Source organism: Mesoplodon densirostris, chromosome 16, assembly GCF_025265405.1.
Source record: "Mesoplodon densirostris isolate mMesDen1 chromosome 16, mMesDen1 primary haplotype, whole genome shotgun sequence".
Lineage (NCBI taxonomy): Eukaryota > Metazoa > Chordata > Mammalia > Artiodactyla > Ziphiidae > Mesoplodon > Mesoplodon densirostris.
Window position 1 is genome coordinate 24,449,590 of NC_082676.1, and position 23,651 is coordinate 24,473,240.

General features: G+C 40.2%; 1 protein-coding gene across 2 annotated transcripts in view; it reads left to right on the plus strand.

The window, feature by feature from the left end:
- Positions 1-5,359: 5,359 nt before the first annotated feature.
- Positions 5,360-23,651, plus strand: part of TRPC4AP (transient receptor potential cation channel subfamily C member 4 associated protein) — a 73,609-nt gene continuing 55,317 nt past the window's right edge. For both annotated transcript variants that reach the window (XM_060119973.1, XM_060119974.1), the window contains exon 1: positions 5,360-5,592. In XM_060119973.1, the coding sequence (XP_059975956.1) occupies positions 5,425-5,592 (168 nt within the window). In that variant the 5' untranslated portion in view covers positions 5,360-5,424. The remainder of the gene's footprint in view (positions 5,593-23,651) is intronic.

The following is a 23,651-nucleotide window of genomic DNA, read 5'->3' on the forward strand; positions in this document are numbered from 1 at the left end:
AAAATGACTTTTCTATGATTAAAAAATATGATCTAAAAAAATTGCCCCAGAAAATCCATCTGCCCAGTTGAGTTTGGTAACATTTACAAGAAGTGATACTCTCTGAGTAGTATCAGCATGTTTGGTTAAGCCATTTGGGATTATTGTGAGGAAAAAAATCAGCCTATTAAGGAGCTTCAGTTTTTCTAACCCTGACCTAAATTGACATCAACTGGCCTCTTGCGGGAGGGGTGCTCTGCCCTCTGGTGGTGAAAGACACTCATCTGGTTTCTACAGAAAGGGCCAGCAGAACAGAGATGAAGTGGAGAGTACCTTTACTCAGAGGTTTCTGGAAACCTATCTCCTTATTTCCTAGTCAGTAGTGACCTTAGGACTGAACTTTATGGGATCATTTTTGACTCCGTGAATAGCCAGCTTTGGGGAATGCCTGGGCCAGGCTGGGCTGAGGAAGGTTCAAATTTAGGAATGTAAAGTGACATTTATAGTCGGGTCAAAACTGAAGTGGGAAGACTTGTTCCCAGCATCATGAGTGCCAAGGGGAACCTGAAGGGCCATTTGAACTGTAAGATTTGTCAGGATCCTGTCTCCTTGCTGTGACAAGGATGAGAGTATATTCCACCATATGCCTCAGGAAGAGCTCTGGGTGAAATCCTGGGGCTGTGATTGCCCAGGGAAGGCTGGCTGCTGCACAGATGGCTGACCAATGTCCAGCTTTGTGGCCCTGGAATGGATTTTTTTTCCTTTCTTTTTTTAAAAAAATTAATTAATTAATTAATTTTAGTTTTGTCTGTGTTGGGTCTTTGTTTCTGTGCGAGGGCTTTCTCTAGTTGTGGGGAGCGGGGGCCACTCTTCATCGCGGTGCGCGGGCCTCTCACTGTCGCGGCCTCTCTTGTTGCAGAGCACAGGCTCCAGACACGCAGGCTCAGTAGTTGTGGCTCACGGGCCCAGTTGCTCCGCGGCATGTGGGATCTTCCCACACCAGGGCTCGAACCCGTGTCCCCTGCACTGGCAGGCAGATTCTCAACCACTGCGCTACCAGGGAAGCCCCTTTTCTTTTTTCTTAATTTCTAACATTAAAAGAACTTTTTTTCCTCCCTGAGTGTAAAAATGATGCATGGACTATGTAAAAAATTATGAAAAATATTAATAAAGTAAAAATTACCTGAAGTCTGTCTACATTGTGATAACCACAGTTGACATTTTTGGTAACATTTCTTTCAGGTAATTCTGTTCATATAACCATATAGAGTATGAATGTCTAATTATACATGAATGGGGTCATAATATACCTCTTCCTTTATAACTTGCTTTATTTTTCTTTCAAGAATGTGTGGTGAGCACCTTCCTATCCAGTTATAGATATGTAATTTTTTAAATTTACATTTTAAATTATTAAAGTTATCTACGCTTATAATAAAATGAAAGGAATAGTGTAAAAGTTAGGAGAATGAATATTCTTTCCCTCTCTCCTAATTCCATTTCCCAATGGTAATTGCTTTCAACTATTTTGTGCATAATCCTCCAGGTTTTGTAATGTATATGTAAATTTATATAAGTAGATGATTTTTTCTTACACAAATGAGATCACATGATACACAGTGGTCTTCCATGAGTGCTTTTTCAAACAAATTTTTTAAGATTTTTTTTTGATGTAGACCATTTTTAAAGTCTTTATTGAATTTGTTACAATATTGCTTCTGTTTTATATTTTGTTTTTTTGGCGGCGAGGCATGTGGGATCTTAGCTCTTGGACCAGGGATCGAACCCACACCCCCTGCATTGGAAGGAGTCCCTCCATGAGCTTTTTTTTTTTTTGCGGTACGCGGGCCTCTCACTGTTGTGGCCTCTCCCGTTGCGGAGCACAGGCTCCGGACGCGCAGGCTCAGCAGCCATGGCTCACGGGCCTAGCCGCTCCGTGGCATGTGGGATCTTCCCAGACCGGGGCACGAACCCGTGTCCCCTGCATTAGCAGGCAGATTCTCAACCACTGCGCCACCAGGGAAGCCCCTCCATGAGCTTTTTTAACTTAACTGTGTCATGAACATCTTCCCGTGTCAGTGTGTGTGTGTGTGTGTGTGTGTGTGTGTGTGTGTGTGTCCTATTGCTTTCGGTGACTGTGCAGTATTCTGCTGAGTAGGTGAAACGTGGTTCGTTTAACTAGTCACCTATTAATGGGTATTCAGATTTTTCCAATATTTTGATATATAAATATCTCACTGAATATTTTAGTAATACATCTTGGTATACTTTTTTAGCTGTTGCTAAGACATAAATTCCTAAAAGCAGATCTAAATATATGAATATTTAATTTTATTTGAAATCTTAGTATTTTATTTTGTAAATGATGATGTTCAATGGCTCAAATATTCCATTATATTGAAACACTAGATTTAACCATGATCCTACTTTATTGTTACATTTTTTTCTATTTTTGCTTTCACAAATCATACAGTAATAAGCATTTTTGCATTAAATCATCATCATATCAAATAATATCATTAGGGAGTAATTATCAAGTCAAAAAGTTTCGATTTCTTTATGACTTAATTTATTGCTAAAAAATTTCTTTGCAGAAAGATATATCAGTTTATGTTCTCACCATCAACATTCTACTATTAATAAAATTGAGGGTGGGCATTTTTTACACATTTACTGGCCATTTATTTTTCTTTTGTGAATTGCCTCTTCCTTTCTACCTATATTTCTATTGGGTTGTTTGGTTTTTTCCTTGATTTTTTAAAAAAACATTGATTTATTTATGTATTTTGGCTGCACTGGATCTTCGTTGCAGCATGCGGGATCTTTTTAGCTGCGGCATGCGGACTTCTTAGTTGTGGCATACGGACTCTTAGTTGCCGCATGCATGCGGGATCTAGTTCCCTGATCAGGAATCGAACCCGGGCCCCCTGCATTGGGAGCCCAGAGTCTTACCCATTGGACCACCAGGAACCCTTTACCTTGATTTTTGTAGGTGTTCATGCATCTGTTCATTAATTTTTTGAACCAATAAACAAATATTTGACCACCTACTATGTGTCAAGTACTATTCTATGTGCTGGAGATAAATGCAGCAATGAACAAAGACCAAGATTGTACTCCAGTCAGGGGGAGGGGTGCAAAAAGTAAACAACTATGTCATGTGGAGATAGTGCTATAGAAACAAACAAAGCAGGTAATAAGATGGTGAGTTTAAGGAGTGCTGCTTTTATATGGATAGTAGGGAAGATCTCTCCGTGAATAGAAACCTGGAGTTCATGAGGAAGCAAGCCATTCAGAGAGCTTCCTGGGGATGAGAACTTCAGGCAGAGGGCGAAGTAAGTCCTTCATACATTCTCTATATTGACTGTTTCCCAGAATATCACTTGCCTATCATGGTTGTTCATAGTGTCTTGTACAGAAAATTTTAACATTGTTAAGGTCAAACTTGTCAATCTTTTCCTATTCATGACTTCTGGGTTTTATGATTGAGAAGAACTTTTCTATCCCCAAATCGTAAAAGTATTCCCATAGATTAACTTCTATTTTTTTTTTTTGTAAATTTATTTATTTATTTTTGGCTGCGTTGGTTATTTGTTGCTGTGCGTGCGGGCTTTCTCTACTTGCGGCGAGCAGGGGCTACTCTTCTATGCAGTGCATGGGCTTTTCACTGCAGTAGCTTCTCCTGTTGTGGAGCATGGGCTCTAGGTTTGTGGGCCTCAGCACTTGTGGCACGTAGGCTCAGCAGTTGTGGTTCATGGGCTCCAGAGTGCAGGCTCAGTAGTTGTGGCGTACAGGCTCAGTTGCTCTGCGGCATGTGGGATCTTCCCGGACCAGGGCTCGAACCCGTGTCCCCTGCATTGGCAGGCAGATTCTTAACCACTGTGCCACCAGGGAAGTCCCTCCTTGTACTATTTTTAATACTTTGGTTTTTAACATATCAGATAATTTACATATCATAAATGTATGAGGTATAATTTACATATCATAAAACTCACCCATTTTGAATATACCATCTAATGATTTTTAGTCAACTTAAGGTTGTATAACTATTACCACAACCCAGCTTTAGAACTATACTTTGATTTTGTTATACATAGCTTTTAGTATGTCTGAGATTCATTTTAGCTTGGTGTAAAGTTTAAGACCTAACTTTTTTTTTCTTTGCCCATTGATTTGAAATGTCTCCCTTACCACATGCTAAACTTCCATGTATACCTGGACCTGATCCTGGTCTCCCTGTTCCAGGGGTCATAAATAGGGTTTTATTTGGCCCATGGAGTTTTTAAAATTGAGTGATTTCACATAAAAACCCAGGCTTTTGGCCTTTCTGGAAAAACTAGGCCATTCAGCAACAATCTGCAGGAGGCGAGTAGAGACCACTCCTTGTAGATGGGCATGGGGATGGTGACCACAATCACAGTTTGCCAGGAACAGTCCCTTTACACGCCTGCTGTCCCGTTGTGATTAATAGCATCCTTTCATTCTTAAAAGTTCTGGTTTGGGCAGTAAGTTATGGGTCACAATCTGAACCATTCCTTATTGCATCACACCCAGCATTCCTCTTTCATTTATGTTACAAGACCCCCTCCCAGGAAGAAAAAAGGAGAGGAGGTGCCACGATCCTGGCACAGAAATTTGCCAAAAAAATGATTACCTGGGCTCAGAGTAGAACAGAACATACTGTCTGGTGGGGAGAAATCAGGACAAGAGTCCTCTGACAGAGAATATGATGTCACAATTTACCAATCCTTTTCCCTTCCATTACTTCATTTAACATCACAACAACCTACCCAGTTACACAAGTTACCCAGTTTGTTACTGTGCACCTGTGTATGGATGTGCTGTCTTCCCTGTAACCCGCATTTCAAAACAGGGACCTAGTTACTCTGCTCTGCTCACCACTGTTTTCTCAGGGACCGTTCGGTGCTGGGCGCAGAGCTGGCCCCAAGGAACTATTTCCTGGCTGAATAGCTCCCAGGAACTACTGACTGAATGAACTAATGAGGACATTGAGGCCCAGAGAGGTCCGTGGCGAGTCAGAGGCAGAAAGAAGCAGGCGGGAAATCAGACCAGACGGCCTGATTCCTGGTCTGGAATCCAAGATCTTTTCCTAGCCGGTCGGCTGTAACCTCCCCAAATAGGCAAAAAATGGGAGAGTGCACACGCAGGGACCTGTCTTCGACCTCGAGGGACCTCACTGAAATGCTGGACGGAGGGGCCAGAAGGACAAGTGGCGCAAGAAACGCCACATCGCTCTCTCGCACCTGCCCTCCTGAGAGCAAGACTACATTTCCCAGCAGCCCCCGCGGCGCGCACGGCCCCTGCCACGCGGCTTGCACCTCCGCCGTTGGCCCACTGGGGGCGCTGCGGCGACCCCCTCCGCCGCCCCGTAGGAATCTCCGCGGCCCCGGGGCCGCTTGCTTCCTGTTTGTCGGACGAGGAGACATGGCGGCGGCGCCGGCGGCTGTTGGGTCTGGGGTCGGCCGAGGGCGACGGGCGGCGGCAACTGTGGCGGCTTGGGGCGGATGGGGCGGCCGGCCGCGGCCTGGTAACATTCTGCTGCAGCTGCGGCAGGGCCAGCTGACCGGCCGGGGCCTGGTCCGGGCCGTGCAGGTACGAAGCCGGCCCGGAGGGGCGGGGCGGGGTGGACCGGGCGGGAGCTGGCGGGGGGCCGGGCAAGAGGCCTTTCCAGGCCGCCGCTGTACGGGTCCGACCCCTCTTGGTTGGCCACGGGGCCTCCCTGTGGGCTGTCGCGACGCTGTCAGCCGCGGCGGGGCAGTGGGCAGCGGCAGGCTAGAGGCTCCGGGTTAGGGGCCGAGCAGGGCTGGGCTGCATCGGGCATTGATGGCGTGTACGAGTCCTAGGCCCAGCTCCTGGATCCTCCCTTCCTTGCGCCACGTCTGCACGTCTGGGGGACCCTGGGCGAGTTTGCTGTAGCCTCTACGGGCCGCGAGTTTCTTCCCCGTGACTTGGGCGGTGGGTCATCACTGCAAACCCCAAACGGTTGCCAAGCCATCATAAATGTCATTCTCTCAGAGAGGCCTTTCCTCGACACAACCCTTCCTCTTCTAAAGTGGGTCCCCATTGTTATTCAGTTACAACCCTGAATTCGTTCCGTTCACATTACTTTCTTAGTCTGTAATTACATATTTCTTTGTTGTCTATCCTTTTTCTCGCGTGTATCCCACGTTATGCTGAGCTCCAGCGGGTGCAGGGACTGTATCTGGTTTGCCAGAGTAGAGCGTCATGGTAAAGAGCTAGGGCTCTGGAGTCAGGCCTGGATTCAGAACCCTGCTCTCTCTTGCTTGGGCAAGTTATGTTTCTGTGCCTCAGTTTCCTGATTTGTAAACTGGAGATGATAATTAGTAACCTACCCGTTAAGGTGTTGTGAGCATCAAAGACAATTGTGTAAAGCGTTAAATGCATTTCTGGTGCACAGCAAAAAGCTGAAGAGTAATCAGTTAATATTAATGCTATACTTGGTATCTGGCCTATAATAGTGCCCAATATATGATTAGTATTTTTTTGAATGAATGAATGAAGGACCCTGCTGTAGGGTGAAGCAGGATGAATAAACCTAGGCTGCTTGCTCCTCTACTCCCCCCGCCCCCATGTTCCCAGAACTTACGTTGCAAACACACCTGTAAAGCATTGGCTTAATTTAAGGATAGCTTTTGCATAAAGAAACTTTTTTTTTTTTTTTTTTTGCAGTACGCGGGCCTCTCACTGTTGTGGCCTCTCCCGTTGCGGAGCACAGGCTCCGGACGCGCAGGCTCAGATGGCTCACGGGCCCAGCCGCTCCGCGGCATGTGGGATCCTCCCGGACCGGGGCACGAACCCGCGTCCCCTGCATCGGCAGGCGGACTCTCAACCACTGCGCCACCAGGGAAGCCCCATAAAGAAACTTTTTAAATAAATACAGGAATAGTAATAAAGTGATTGGTGGGAGTGGAGTGGGAATTGGGTAGATGAGGGAGAGAATGAGAGTGAGACTTTTCACAGTATAACTTTATATATGAACTTAATTTTGAACCACTTCAATATTACTCATATGGTTAAAAGGACAGAATATAAGATAAAGACCAGGTGGTCTGTGTTTGTAGAGGGTTACAGATAAAGAAGCAGTTCTGGGTGAACAGTATTTTCCTGAACATCAGTTAACCATAGATGAGCAACTTTTTTCCCTTTGCATTCTTCTCTGTCTGCCTTAAGTATTCTGGAAATACTTGCTCTATCCTTTAACCCAAAGACCCTTACTGAGCTGGGTATGTAGGAATGGGCAGAAAGGGAACTAACTCACCTTTACTGAGCACATATTTTGGATTAAGCATTGTGCAAGGTATACAGTGTCTTTATTTAATTCTCAATCTTTTGAATCAAGTGTCAGGACTCATCTCAACACAGATGAAGAAACTGAGGCTCAGAAAAATTAGGTAATTTGCTCCTAAGCACTCGTCTTGATAATCCTCTATGTTCTGAGGGCAGTAGTGAGCCACGGAAGTTCTTTAACTTAATGAATGGGGAAATTTAGTACACTTAATTTGTTTCCAGTGCTGGATGACTTGGAATGGGAGGAGACTGAAGAAGCTCACCAGATAGAAGGTGCTGGAATGTTCTTGAGCCTGGTCTAGGCTGGTTATTGTGGTAATCAGTAGTTGTATACAGATAGGAATGGGAGCTATTTCAGAAGTTGAGATGGATATACCTTCCCAAAACTATAGTGAAGATAAAGTGGGGAACTTCATCTTTCAGATGTGTCCTTTCTTAGTCACTTTCTTTGATCTCTTCCTTGCTACACCCCCACATTGCAGAATAAATTATATCCTCACAAGTATTTCCATAGCACTGTAAGCATATCCATTATGGCATGTGGTATACTTGGAAAGACCAGATTAAAATTTTTTTCTTTGTGTTTTAAACACATAAAATTTACCTTCTTAATCATTTTGAAGTGTGCAGTCGGTAGTGTCAAGTATTCACATTGTTGTGAAACAGATCTCCAGAATTTTTTCATCTCGCGAATCTGAAACTCAACCCATTAAACAACTACTTTTTCCCCCTCCCCCAGCCCCTGGTAACCACCATTCTACTACTTTCTGTTTCCATGAATTTGATTACTTTAGATACCTCATATAAGTGGAATCATACATTGTCTTTTTGTGCCTGGCTTATTTCACTTAGCATAATATCCTCAAGGTTCATCCATGTTGTAGCATGTAACAGGATTTCCTTGGAAAAGACCAGATTTTGAAGTAAGATGGACCTGGATTGAATCCTAGTTCTGTCACTTATAACTAGGTTATATTATTTAACCTCTCTGAACCTCAGTTTCATTATTTCTAAAACGGCTGTAGTAACATCTACCTCATAGGGCTGTTAGGAGGAGTGAAATCACATGTCTAAAAAGCTTGGCCAGTGTGTGGCACATAGTAAATGTTGAGTAAGTAGTTGCCATCAGCTCAGCCATCAGAGTGGGCTTCTTGAGAGACTGTCTTAATTTTTCTTTGTGTCTGCAGAGCCAGAAACAGCGCCAGTCACTTGATCTTCAGGACTCAGGAAATTGTTTGACTTGAAATACTGTACGTGAGGGCTCTGTCCTCCTCCTCCTCAGTCCTGTCTCTTTGTATATCCCAAACAGTCCCATGGCTTTAAGGAGTTCTGGAGTCAGATTACCTAGGTTTGGGTTCCAGCTCTGGTACATACTTGCTATGTGTCTTTGGACAAGTAGCTTAATCTCTTTATGCCTCAGTTTCTTCATTTTTAAAGTAGAGATAATCATGGGACCTAACCTGCTAAAGCTGTGGTAAGGACCAAGAGCGTTTATACAGATAAAGCCCTTAAAATGGTATCTAAAATATAGTAAGCACGTTATAAAGATTAGCAACTATCGTTTTTAGCAAAACTATATTCTGATAGATCCTAAATCTGTATTTCCATCCTGGTTTCTCTCTTTAGCTCCAGTTGGATATATCCAGATACTTTCTCAGGATCTCCACCTAGGCGTCTAATGGTCACCTCAAACTTAATATGGCAAATACAATTCCTGATTCCTCTTCCACCAAACCTGATCTTCCTCAAGTCCCAAACGGAACTTGAGAGAAGCCTGGGAGAAGACCCCAGGCCACATGATTTAGAATGGGCCTGTCCTACTTGGATTTTAATGTTCCTTATTTTCATCTCTCCCTTTCAGTTTGACCTCTATCAAGGTAATAAAATATGCTGGTATGATGCTTTAGCATTTACAGATCCTGTTCACATTTATCAGCACATTTGATCCCTAAAGCAAATCAGATCTTATAATCCCTTGCTTAAAACCCTCCAATGGCATCCCATTGCAGTTGGAATCAAATCCAGATTCCTTTCCAGGGGTGCACAAGACTCTGCACGATCAGTAGGAATTGAGGGAAAGGGATAGACTAGGCAAAGCAACTCACACAGGTCATGACCCACCACACCTAGAGATATTACTTCAGTTTGGCAATCTGGTGACAGGCTGGGTTATGGCATCCTGTTTTGTTTCCCAAATTTCTGGTCATTGCTTCCTTCGTGATTTTTGGCATATCTAAATTCTACCTGAGTGTTACCTCATATATATTTTTTTAGATTGACTCCTCTTTTTTTTTTTTTTAATTTCAGTTGGCACAATTGTTTTAACCTTGTTCTGAGCATTAGCATTTGAAACCTAGCGGTTCAAGTCAAATACAGTCTTCCTTTGCCTGTCAAGGATAATTTGATATCGAAAACCCTGTAGATAGGATAAATTCTCATTAATTAAAAATATGAATAATGTTTAAACAAAGTTTTTGTATTCGCAAACCATAAAATTCATTCTTTTTTTTTTTTTTTTTGCGGTATGCGGGCCTCTCACTGTTGTGGCCTCCCCCATCGCGGAGCACAGGCTCCGGACGCGCAGGCTCAGCGGCCATGGCTCACGGGCCCAGCCGCTCCGCGGCATATGGGATCCTCCCAGACCGGGGCACGAACCCGCATCCCCTGCATCGGCAGGCGGACTCTCAACCACTTGCGCCACCAGGGAGGCCCAAAATTCATTCTTATATTGAAACAAATCCCATTAAAGTAGACACAAGCATTCATTGGTTAATGTTTGTTATCAGAATAATATAACAGTGTATTTAATCTTCATTAATTAAAGGTATTTAATCTTCATTAATTATTCTTTAAGAAGGGTATTTACTTGCACTTAATGCATTTTGAGGCATTAGATATCTTAGGACTAAACAAGTAAGATATACATTTTATGTTTATGGAATTCAGCCTTTAATTATTTAAAAAGAAAAGCAGTAAAGACGAAAATAAGTCAATGAAAACTGTAAATGTCTGGAAGTGTCACATTCACTAAACAGGTTGACAGCTTAGGCAGCATGATGTAAGAGATTATCACTCCTGTAAACTGTCAAACCACAGGTATTCTGAGAGAAGAAACCCATACAACATCTGCCAAAAATTCAACTTTGAAGATGCCTGGATGGTGGCTCTTTTCATCACACTACTCAGCTGTTCACAAGGAAAACAAAATCCAGATGATTATTTTTATCTTATTTATTTATTTATAAATTTATTTAGTTTTGGCTGCATTGGGTCTTCGTTGCTGCGTGCGGTCTTTCTCTAGTTGTGGCGAGTGGGGGGGCTACTCTACGTTGCTGTGTGCGGGCTTCTCATTGCGGTGGCTTCTTGTTGCGGAGTGCAGGCTGTAGGCACGTGGGCTCTAGAGCGCAGGTTCAGTAGTTGTGGTGCATGGGCTTAGTTGCTCTGCAGCATGTGGGATCTTCCTGCACCAGGGCTGGAACCCATGTCCCCTGCATTGGAAGGCGGATACTTTTTAAAAATTTTTTTAATTAATTAATTAATTAATTTTTGTTTTGGGCTGTGTTGGGTCTTTGTTGCTGTGCATGGGCTTTCTTTAGTTGCGGCGAGCGGGGGCTACTCTTTCGTTGAGGTGCGCAGGTTTCTCACTGCGGTGGCTTCTCTTGTTGTGGAGCACGGGCTCTAGGCACACGGGCTTCAGTTGTTGTGGCACATGGGCTCAGTAGTTGTGGCTCGCAGGCTCTAGAGTGCAGGCTTCAGTAGTTGTGGCTCACAGGCTTAGTTGCTCCACGGCATGTGGGAATCTTCCTGGACCAGGGCTCGAATCCATGTCTCCTGCATTGGCAGGCAGATTCTTAACCACTGAGCCACCAGGGAAGCCCCAGATGTTTATTTTTAAATGAGAGTAAATGCCTTGTGAGACAAACTAGTAGTGGTAAAAGAAATTCCATGTGAAGTTGAAAATTTTGAATACGATTTGGAGGATCTCTGGGTATCATGAACCATGTAACAAATAACAACAGTGCCCCCACTTTTCACCCCCAAGTTGCACCCTCCCCAGGCAACCACTGCCCACACTGTAGCTGTTTTCTTTTGTAGAGGAAGGTCCAGGAAACAGGAAAGCCAGCATTCTAAATAACATGCTTATAAGGCTATTTCTTGACTTTACAGTTTTAGAGATTATCTGTTTTCTTCCTCTTGTAGAGATTAGGATTTAATTCACAGCACCCTGTGCTACACATTTGGTCTCCATCATTCTCCTTATGTAGTTATATCAGTTTTGGCTATTGGTGTTAAGTATTTACATTATGATGATAGTGATGAGATATAATTGTTTATAGCAGAGGCATATAGTATACAACAATTGTATTTGTTCTGTATGATTTGTTTTTCTTAGAGTTAAAAGCTGCCCTTTCTCCTCCTACTCTTTAAATTGAGATACAAATATAGTAGAATTCACCCTTTCAGTGTATAGTTCTACAAGTCTTGACAAGCACACACCGTTGTGTGGCCACCACTACAGTTAGGATTTAGAAATTCCCTTGTAGTAGTCAACCACTTCCCCACCGCCCTCCTTTGGCAGCTTCTCATCTGTTTTCTATTCTGTTAATGCCATTTTACTATCATAGAAATGGAATCATTCCATATGTAGCATTTTGAGTCTGGCTTCTTTCACTAGTATAATCATCCTTATAAAATTTGCTTTTCTTTTTGTTTACTTACAATTGACTCCCAAATTCTAAACCTCCTACTTTTTTTTTTTTTTTTTTTTAAAGAAATCTTTCTTGGAACCCTCTGTCCTCCAATTTGGACTAGTTATTTGCTAGAACAGCTGTATAGGTGAATTCTTGGGATTTACCTTCACCAAATTCAGGGCATTTTATTTATTTTTCTCATGTTTTGGATCTCTGTTTTCTGAATCCTGTTTTCCTTTTTCTTGGGGGAGTACATTCTCTAGTAGCCTCCTAAGAAAGCCTACATGGGAGGTAACTTTTTTTTAAAGCTTGCGTGTCTGAAAATGTCTTTTATTCTTATACTTGAGTATTTAGTTTAGCTGGGTATAGAATTCTAAGTTGGAAGTTATTTTCCCTTAAATTTTTAATGGCATTATATTATTCCATTGTCTTTAAGTATTTGGTGTAGCTGTTGAGAGGTTCTGTTCTGATTCCCTGTCCTTTGTGCATGACCTATTTTCCCACTCCTCACTCCCTAAGCATTTTTCGGATCATCTCTCTTTCTGGTATTCTGAAATTTAACTATGATATGCATTGATGAGAGTCTTTCTTTTTATTCATTGTGGGTACACTTTGTGTAGATATACATTAAATATATAACAACTATAATAAAGTCATGTCTATCACCTGACATTAACTAATCCCCTCTGCAAAATGATTCACTAAGTGTTCTCTTAGGATCTTCCTTTTTTTTTTTTTTTTTTTTTTTTTTTTTTTTTTTGTGGTACGCAGGCCTCTCACTGTCGTGGCCTCTCCTGTTGCGGAGCACAGGCTCCGGATGCGCAGGCTCAGTGGCCATGGCTTACAGGCCCAGCCGCTCCGTGGCAAGTGGGATCTTCCCGGACCGGGGCACAAACCTGTGTCCCCTGCATCGGCAGGCGGATCCTCAACCACTGTGCCACCAGGGAAGCCCAGGCTTTCACTTTCTTAAAAAGTGAAGTCCATCCTTTATTCAGATTTCCCCAATTTTTCTTTCTTTTTTTACTTGAAGTATAGTTGATTTACAATATCATGTTGCTTCAGGTGTACAACATAGTGATTCAGTATTTTTACGGATTATACTCTGTTTAAAGTTACTATAAAATAATGGCTATATTTCCCTGTGCTGTACAAAATATCCTTGTTGCTTATTTATTTTATACATAGTAGTTTGTATCTCTTATTGTCCCTCCCCTCTTTCCACTAGTAACCACTAGTTTGTTCTCAGTATCTGTGAGTCTGTTTCTGTTTTGTTATATTCATTCGTTTTATTTTATTAAAAAAATTTTTTTATTGGAGTATAATTGCTTTGCAGTGTTGTGTTAGTTTCTGCTGTACAGTGAAGTGAATCAGCTATATGTGTACATATATCCCCTCCCTCTTGGACCTCCCACCCCCACCCCCGAACCCATCCATCTCGGTCATCAGAGAGCACCGAGCTGAGCTCCCTGTGCTATACAGCAGGTTCCAACTAGCTATCTGTTTTACACATGATAGTGTATTTATGTCAAACCTAATCTCCCAATTCATCCTGCCTCCCCTTCCGCCCCATGTCCACAGGTCCGTTCTCTAGGTCGGCCTTTCTATTCCTGCCCTGCAAACAGGTTCATCTGTACCATTTTCCTAGATTCCATATATATGTGTTTTACTCTTTCTGATTTACTTCACTCTGTATGACAGACTCTAGATCCATCCACATCTCTACAAATGACCCAATTTCATTTCTTTTTATGGCTGAGTAATATTCTGTTATATATATGTACCACATCTTCTTTACCCATTCATCTTTTGATGGACATTTAGGTTGTTTCACGTCCTGGTTATTGTAAATAGTGCTGCAGTAAACATTGGAGTACATGTGTCTTTTTGAATTATGGTTTTCTCAGGGTATATGCCCAGTAGTGGGATTGCTGGGTCATATGGTAGTTCTATTTTTAGTTTTTTAAGGAAATTCCATACTGTTCTTCACAGTGGCTATATCAATTTACATTCCCACCAACGGTGCAAGAGGGTTCCCTTTCTCCACACTCTCTCCAGCATTTATTGTTTGTAGATTTTTTTTTTTTTTTTTGCAGTACGCGGGCCTCTCACTGCCGTGGCCTCTCCCATTGCGGAGCACAGGCTCTGGACGCGCAGGCTCAGCGGCCATGGCTCACGGACCCAGCCGCTCTGCGGCATGTGGGATCTTCCCGGACCGGGGCACGAACCTGTGTCCCCTGCATTGGCAGGTGGACTCTCAACCACTGCGCCACCAGGGAAGCCCTGTTTGTAGATTTTTTGATGATCGGCATTCTGACCGGTGTGAGGTGATACCTCATTGTAGTCTTGATTTGCATTTCTCTAATAGTGATGTTGAGCATCTTTTAATGTGCTTCTTGGCCATCTGTATGCCTTTTTTGCTGTAATGTGTATTTAGGTCTTCTGCCCATTTTTTGATTGGGTTGTTTGGTTTTTTCTTGATATTGAGCTGCATGAGCTGTTTGTATATTTTGGGGTTAATCCTTTGTCTGTTGCTTCATTTGCAAATATTTTCTCCCATTCTGTGAGTTGTCTTTTCATCTTGTTTATGGTTTCCTTTGCTGTGCAAAAGCTTTTAAGTTTAATTATGTCCCATTTGCTTATCTTTGTTTTTATTTTCATTACTCTAGGAGGTGGGTCATAAAAGATCTTGCTGTGTTTTACGTCAGTGAGTGTTTTTCCTGTTTTCCTCTAAGAGTTTTATAGTGTCTGGTCCTACATTTAGTTCTTTAATCCATTTTGTGTTTGTTTTTGCATACAGTGTTAGGGAGTATTCTAATTTCATTCTTTTACATGTAGTTTTCCAGTTTTCCCAGCAACATTTATTGAAGAGGCTGTCTTATTTCCATTGTATATTCTTGCCTCCTTTGTCATAGATTAGGTGACCATACATGTGTGGGTTTATCTCTGGGCTTTCTATCCTGTACCATTGATCTATATTTGTTTTTGTGCCAGTACCATACTGTCTTGATTACTGTAGCTTTGTAGTATAGTCTGAAGTTGGGGAGCCTGATTCCTTCAGCTCCGTTTTTCTTTCTCAAGATTGCTTTGGCTATTTGGGGTCTCTTTTGTGTTTCCATACAAATTGTATGATTTTTTGTCCTAATTCTGTGAAAAATGCCATTGGTAATTTGATAGGGATTGCATTGAATCTGTAGATTCCTTTGGTTAGTATAGTCATTTTCACAATATTGATTCTTCCAATCCAGGAACATGGTATATCTCCCCATTTCTTTATGCCATCTTTGATTTCTTTCATCAGTGTTTTATAGTTTTCTGAGTACAGGTCTTTTGCCTCCTTAGGTTTTATTTCTAGGTATTTTATTCTTTTTGTTGCAATGGTTATTGGGAGTGTTTCCTTAATTTCTCTTTCTGATCTTTTGTTGTTAGTGTATAGGAATGCAAGAGATTTCTGTGCATTAATTTTGTATCCTGCAACCTTACCAAATTCATTGATTAGTTCTAATAGTTTTCTGGTGACATCTTTATGATTTTCTATGGATTGTATCATGTCATCTGCAGACAGTGACAGTTCTACTTTTTCTTTTCCAATTTGTATTCCTTTTATTTCTTTTTCCTTTCTGATTCCTGTGGCTAGGACTTCTAACTATGTTGAATAATAGTTGCCAGAGTGAACATCCGTGTCTTGTTCCTGATCTTAGAGGGAATGCTTTCAGTTTTTCACCCACACCATCACCAGAATGATGTTTGCTGTGGGTTTGTCATATATTGCCTTTATTATGTTGAGGTAGGTTCCCTCTATGACCACTTTCTGGAGAGTTTTTATCATAAATGGGTGTTGAATTTGTCAGAATCTTTTTCTGCATCTATTGAGGTGAGCATATGCTTTTTTTCTTTAATTTTTAATATGGTGTATCACATTGTTTTGCATATGTTGAAGAATCCTTGCATCCTTGGGATAAATCCCACTTGATCATGGTGTATGATCTTTATATATATATATAGAGAGAGATATAGATATATTTATTTATTTATTTATTTATTTATTGGTTGCGTTGGGTCTTCATTGATGCATGTGGGCTTTCTCTAGTTGCAGCAAGTGGAGGCTACTCTTCATGCAGTGTGCGGGCTTCTGATTCTGATGGCTTCTCTTGTTACAGAGCATGGGCTCTGGGTGTGCGGGCTTCAGTAGTTGTGGCGCTCAGACTCAGTAGTTGTGGCTTGCAGGCTCTAGAGTGCAGGCTCAGTAGTTGTGGCGCATGGGCTTAGTTGCTCCGTGGCACGTGGGATGTTCCTGGGCCAGGGCTCGAACCCATGTCCCCTGCATTGGCAGGCAGATTCTTAACCACTGTGCCACCAGGGAAGTCCAGTGTATGATCTTTTTAATGTGTTGTTGGTTTCTGTTTGCTAGTATTTTGTTGAGGATTCTTGGGTCTATGTTCATCAGTGATATTGGTCTGTAATTTTCTTTTTTTGTGATATCTTTGTCTGGTTTTGGTATCAGGGTGATGGTGGCCTCATAGAACGAGTTTGGGAGTATTCCTCCATCTGCAATTTTTTGGAAGAGTTTGAGAAGGATAGGTGTTAACTGTTCTCTAAATGTTTGATAGAATTCGCCTCTGAAGCCATCTGGTCCTGAACTTTTGTCCATACTTTATTCAGATTTCCCCAGTTTTTCTTTTTCTTTTTTTAATTGAAGTGTAGTTGATATACAGTATCATATTGTTTCAGGTGTACAACATAGTGATTCAGTATTTTTACGGATTATACTCTGTTTAAAGTTACTATAAAATAATGTCTATATTTCCCTGTTCTGTACAAAATATCCTTGTTGCTTATTTATTTTATACATAGTAGTTTGTATCTCTTATTGCCCCTCCCCTCTTTCCACTGGTAACCACTAGTTCACAGTATCTGAGTCTGTTTCTGTTTTGTTATATTAATTCATTTTATTTTTTAGATTCCACATATGAGTGATAATATGCAGTATTTGTCTTTCTCTGTCTGACTTAGTTCACTAAGCATAATACCTTCTAGGTCCTTTCATCCTTTTTTATTGCTGAGTATATTGTATATTGATTTTGTATCCTGCAACCTTGTATTCTGTTGTATATATATACCACATCTTCTTTATCCATTCGTCTGTTGATGGATGCTTAGGTTGCTTCCATATCTTGGCTATTGTAAATAGTGCTGCTATGAACATTGGGGTGCATGTTTCTTTTTGAATTAGTGTTTTCGTTTTCCTCAGATATATAGCCAAGAGTGGAATTGTTGTATTATACAGTAATTGTGTTTTCAGTTTTTTGAGGAACCTCTGTACTGTTTTCTGTACTGGATGAAACAATTTACATTCCCACCAACAGTGTACTAGGGTTCCCTTTTCTCCACATCCTCCCCAACATTTGTTATTTGTAGACTTTATGATGATAGACATTCTGACAGGTGTGAACTGATATCTTACTGTGGTTTTGTATTGCATTTCTCTGATGATTAGCAATGCTGAGCATCTTTTCATGTGCCTCTTGGCCGTGTTTATGTCTTCTTTGAAAAAAATGTCTATTTAGGTCTTCCACCCATTTTTAAATTGGGTTGTTTATATTTTTTTCCTCTATTCTATTAAAGTATAGTTGACTTACAGCGTTAAGCTAATTTCTGCTAATTGGGTTGTTTGTATTTTTTTTTTTTTTCTTTTTGCGGTACGCGGGCCTCTCACTGTTGTGGCCTCTCCCGTTGCGGAGCACAGGCTCCGGATGCGCAGGCCCAGCGGCCATGGCTCACGGGCCCAGCCGCTCCGCGGCATGTGGGATCCTCCCAGACCGGGGCACGAACCCGCGTCCCCTGCATCGGCAGACGGACTCTCAACCACTGCGCCACCAGGGAAGCCCGGGTTGTTTGTATTTTTGATTTGAGTAGTATGAACAGTTTATATATTTTAGATATTAATACCTTATCAGTCATATATTTGCAGATATTTTCTCCCATTCAGTAGGTTCTGCCTTTTCATGTTGTTGATGGTTTCCTTTGCTGTGCAAAGGCTTTTAAGTTTGATCAGGTCCCATTTATTTATTTTTGCTTTTGTTTCTTTTGCCTTAGGAGACTGGTACAAAAAACATACTGCTATGATTTATGTCAAAGTGTGTTCTGTCTGTGTTCTCTTCTAGGGGTTTTATGGTTTCCAGTCTTACATTTAGATCTTTAATGCATTTTGAGTTTATTTTTTATATGGTGTGAGAAAATGTTCAAATATTTTTAAAATTTATTTTATTGAAGTATAGTTGGTTTACAGTGTTTGTTACAGATTTCATTGTTTATCATGTAGCTGTACAGTTTTCCCAACACCACTTATGGAAGAGACTGTCTTTTCTTATTGTATATTCTTGTCTCCTTTGCTGTAAATTAATTGACCATAAGTGTGGGGGTTTATTTCTGGGCTCTCTATTCTGTTCCACTGATCTGTGTCTGCATGTATGTGCCAGTACTGTGCAGTTTTGGTTACTGTAGTTTTGTAGTATAGTCTGAAATCAGGGAGTGCGTTACCTCCAGCTTTGTTCTTTTTCCCTCAGGATTGGTGTGGTAATACAAGGTCTTTTGTGGCTCCATATAAATTTTAGGAATTTGTTCTAGTTCTGTGAAAAATGCCATGGGTATTTTGATAGAGATTGCATTAAATCTGTAGATTGCTTTGGGTGTATGGACATTTTAACAATATCATTCTAATCCAAGAACACAGGATATCTTTCCATTTCTATGTATCATCCTTAATTTCCGTCATAAGTGTTTGATAGTTTTCCGAGTATAGATCTTTTACCTCCTTGGTTAAGTTTATTTCTAGGTATTCTTTTTGGTATGATTTTAAGTGGGATTGTTTTCTTGTTTTCTCTTTCTGATAGTTCATTATTAGTATATATAAAAGCAACAGATTTCTGTATATTAATCTTGTGTTCTGCAACTTTATTGAATTCATTTATTCTAATAGTTTTTTGGTGGAAATTTTAGGGTTTCCTATATATGGTGTCATGTCATCTGCAAATAGTGACAGTTTTACTTCTTTCCTTCCACTCTGGATGCCTTTTATTTCTTTTTCTTGTCTGATTGCTGTGGGTGTGGCTTCCAATACTACATTAAATAGAAGTAGCAAGAGTGGCATCCTTGTCTTTTTCCTGATTTTAGAAGAAAATCTTTCAGATTTTCACTGTTGAGTATGATGTTAGCTGTGGGTTTGTCATAAATGACCTTTATTATGTTGAGATATGTTCTCTGTATTACCAACTTTGACAGGAGTTTTTATCATGAATGTATGTTGAATTTCGTGAAATGCTTTTTCTGTATCTATTGAGACGATCATGTGATTTTTTATCCTTTTCTTTTGTTAATGTGGTGTATCACTGATTGATTTGCAGATATTGAACCATCCTTGCATCTCTGGAATAAATCTCACTTTATCATGACGTATGATCACTTTTATATATTGTTGAATTCGGTTTGCTAGTATTTTGTTGAGGATTTTTGCATCTATATTCATCAGAAATATAGGCCTGTAATTTTGTTTTGTAGTGTCTTTGGTTTTGATATCAGGGTAATGGTGGCCTGGTAGAAGGAATTTGGGAGTGTTCCATCCTCTTCAATTTTTTGGAATAGTTTGAGTATAGTTATTATTTCTTCTTTATATGTTTGGTAGAATTCTCCTGTGAAGCTGTCTGGTCCTGGACTTCTGTTTGCTGGAAGTTTTTTAAATTTCAAATTCAGTTTCACTATTAGTGATCAGGCTGTTCATATTGTCTGTTTCTTCCTGATTTAGTATTGGAAGGTTGTATGTTTCTAGAAATTTGTCCATTTCTTCTAGGTTGTCCAACTTGTTGGCGCATAACTGATCATAATATTCGCTTGTGATTTTTTTGTATCTTTGTGATATCAGTTGTTATTTCTCCTCTTTCATTTCTTATTTTGTTTATTTGGGTCCTCTCTCTTTCTGGCTAAAGGCTTAACAGTTCTGTTTTGTCTTAAAAAAAACAAAACTAGATATTGGTTTCATTGATCTTTTCTTTTTTTTTTTTTTTTTTTGGTTTCTCTTATATATTTCCTCTCTGATTTTTATTATTTCCTTCCTTCTGTGACTTTGGGCTTTGTTCTTCTTTCTAATTCCTTTAGATAGTAGGTTAGGTTCTTTATTTGATATTTTTCTTGTTTCTTGATATAGGCCTGTATCACTATAAACTCCCCTCTTAGAACTGCTTTTGCTGCATCTCAGATTTTAGAATGTTGTGTTTCCATTTTCATTCTTTGGGTATTTTCTGATTTCCTCTTTGATTTCTTCAGAGACCCATTGGTTTTTTGGTAGTTTAATTTAGTCTCCACCTGTTTGTGTTTTTTCCCCATTTTTCTTGTAATTGGTTTCTAGTTTCATACTGTTGTGGTCAGAAAAAATGCTTGACATAATTATCTATGCACTTAAATTTGTTAAGACTAGTTTTGTGGCCTAGCATGTGGTCTTTCCTGGAGAATGTTCCATGTGCACTTGAAAAGAATATATGTTCTTTTTTTGGATGGACTGTCCTGTAGATACCTATTAAGTACAACTGGTCTAATGTGTTATTTAAGACCACTGTTTCATTATTGATTTTCTGTCTCAGTGATCTGTCCATTGATGTAAGTGGGGTGTTAAATCCCCTACTATTATTGTGTTATTGTCAACTTCTCCTTTTATGTCTGTTAATGTTTGCGTTATGTATTTAGGTGCTTCTGTATTAGATGAATATATGTAAATGAGTGTTACATTCTCTCTTCTGTTGATTCCTTTACTATTATATAATGCCCTTCTTTTTTTGTTATATACTTTGCTTTAAAGTCTATTTTGTCTGATATGAGTATTCTTTCTTGTTATTTCCATTTGCATGAAATGTCTTTTTCCATCCCCTCACTTTCAGGTGTGTTTTTAGCTCTGAAATGAGTCTTTTATAAACAGGATATAGATGGGTCTTGGTTTTTTATCCAGTCAGCCACCCTATGTCTTTTGATTGGAGCATTTAGTCCATTGACATTTAAAATGATTATTGATAGGTATGTACTTACTGCCTTGTATGTACTTATTGTTACTTTTTTTTTTTTTTAATGATCAGGGCCTTCTTTCCTTTTTTTAAAAATTTATTTATTTTTGGCCACGTTGGGTCTTTGTTGCTGCACGTGGGCTTTTCTCAAGTTGCGGTGAGCAGAGGCTACTCTTTGTTGCAGTGCGTGGGCCTCTTATTGCAGTGGCTTCTCTTGTTTCAGAGCACAGGCTCTAGGCATGTGGGCTTCAGTAGTTGTGGTGTGCGTGCTCTAGATTGCAGGCTCAGTAGTTGTGGTGCATGGGCTTAGTTGCTCCGCAGCATGTGGGATCTTCCCGGATCAGGGATTGAACCTGTGTCCCCTGCAATGGCAGGCAGATTCTTAACCACTGCACCACCAGGGAAGTCCCTATTGTTACTTGTTTTCTGGTTGTTTTTGTAGTTCTCCTCTGTTCTCTTTTTCTTCTTTTAGTTTCTTCCTTTGTGGTTTGACGATTTTCTTTAGTGGCATGCTTGTGTTCCTTTTTCTCTAGTGTTTGTGTATCTATTTTAGGTTTTGATTTGTGGTTACTATGAGGTTCATATATGTTGACTTATAACTGTATTGACTTGTTTTAAACTAATAGTCATGTAAGTTCAAATGCATTCTAAAAGATCTACGTTTTTTTTACTCCTCTCCCTCACATTTTGTTTTTGATGTCATAGTTTATATCTTTATGTTTATCCCTTTATTGTTTATTATAGTTACAGTTGACTTTACAATTTTTTGTCTTTTAATCTTCATATAGCTTATTTAAGTGGTTGATCCTCAGCCTTTACAATATATTTGCCTTTCAGGCTTTCACCGTTAATTATGATGATAGCTGTGGAATTTTGATTAATGCCCTTTATCAGGTTGATTACATTGATTAGTTTTCATGTTTGACCCAACCTTGCATTCCTGACATGCATCTTGCTTTGTCGTGTTGTATATAATCCTTTTTACATATTGTTGGATTTGGTTTGCTAGCACAGCTGATCCTTGAACAATAGGTTTGAATTCCATGAGTCCACTTATACATGGATTGTTTTCAATAAATACTTACTGCAGTACTACATGATTTGCGGTTGAATCTGTGGATGTAGAACCATTGATACAGGGCTGATTGTAAAATTCAACTGTATGGGCAGTTGTCACCCCTAACCCCCATGTTGTTCAAGGACCAGCTATTTTGCTGGACGTTTTTGTGTTTATATTCATCAGAGATATTGTTCTATAAGTTTTCTTTTAATGTCTTTGTTTGGTTTTGGTATCAGGGTAATAGTAGCCTCATAGAATGAGTTGGGACCTGTTCCCTCCTCTTCTGTTTTATGGAAGAGTCTGTGAAGTATTTGCTAATTTCTCTTTAAATGATCAGTAGAATTTACCAGGGAAGCATCTGGACTTGGGCTTTTCTTTGTGGGTAGTTTCTTTCCTTCCTTACTTGCTCCCTCCCTCCCTTTCTTCCTTTCCTATTAAATTACTAATTTGATCTCTTTAGTTGTTGTAGGTATGTCAGATTTTCTGTTTCTTCTTGAGTCAGTTTCTGTTGTTTGTGTCTTTCTGGGAATTTGTATATTTCATCTAAGTTATGTAGTTTGTTGGCATACACTTGCTCCTAGTACTTCCTTGTAAACCTTTTTATTTCCTTAAAATTGGTAGTATTGTCCCCTCTTTCATTCCTGAATATAGTTGAGTCAGTGTGAGTTGGTCACTGTAACTATTTTCAATATTGTTGGTTTTTCAAAGAACCAAATTTGATTTTGTTGATTTTTCTCTGTTATTTTTCTTTTCTCTATATCACTTATTTTTGCAATGATCTTTTTAATTTCCTTGTGCTTGCTTAGGGTTTGGTTTATTCCTTTTTTCTCCTAGTTTCTTATGGTGGAAGATAAGATCATCTGAGATCCTCTCTCCTTTTTTTTTTTTTTTTTTTTGTGGTACACGGGCCTCTCACTGTTGTGGCCTCTCCCATTGCGGAGCACAGACTCCGGACGTGCAGGCTCAGCGGCCATGGCTCACGGGCCCAGCCGCTCCGCAGCATGTGGGATCCTCCCGGACCGGGGCACGAACCCGTGTGCCCTGCATCGGCAGGCGGACTCTCAGCCACTGCGCCACCAGGGAAGCCCCTCTCTCCTTTTTAATATAAATGTTTATAACTATAAATTCGTCTGTAAGCACTGCTTTTGCTGAGTCCCATGAAACCATTATTGTCTTCTCTTTCTCTCCTTTCAAGGAAGGGAAAGATGTTTTTTCATAGTTTTGGGGCATGCCTTGATTTGAGCTTGCTTGAAGTATATAAAATTTCTGATAATCATTTAGACCTACAGAAGTGGTAATTTCCTATGGTTCACCCTAATACAAATTACTTTCACAAACGTCTCATTACCTCCCATTACCCCTGTATTATCTTATTTTTACAATCTAAGAAAACAAGCTCAGGAAGAATAATGGGACTTGTTCAAGGTCATAGGACTTATATGCGTCCGGATAGGCTAAGATGTTATTGAAGACCTGCATGTCCTGTAATAAATTACAGTGAACTTTTGATCTAATTGAGGGACAAGTGTACATGAAAATAATTGACTT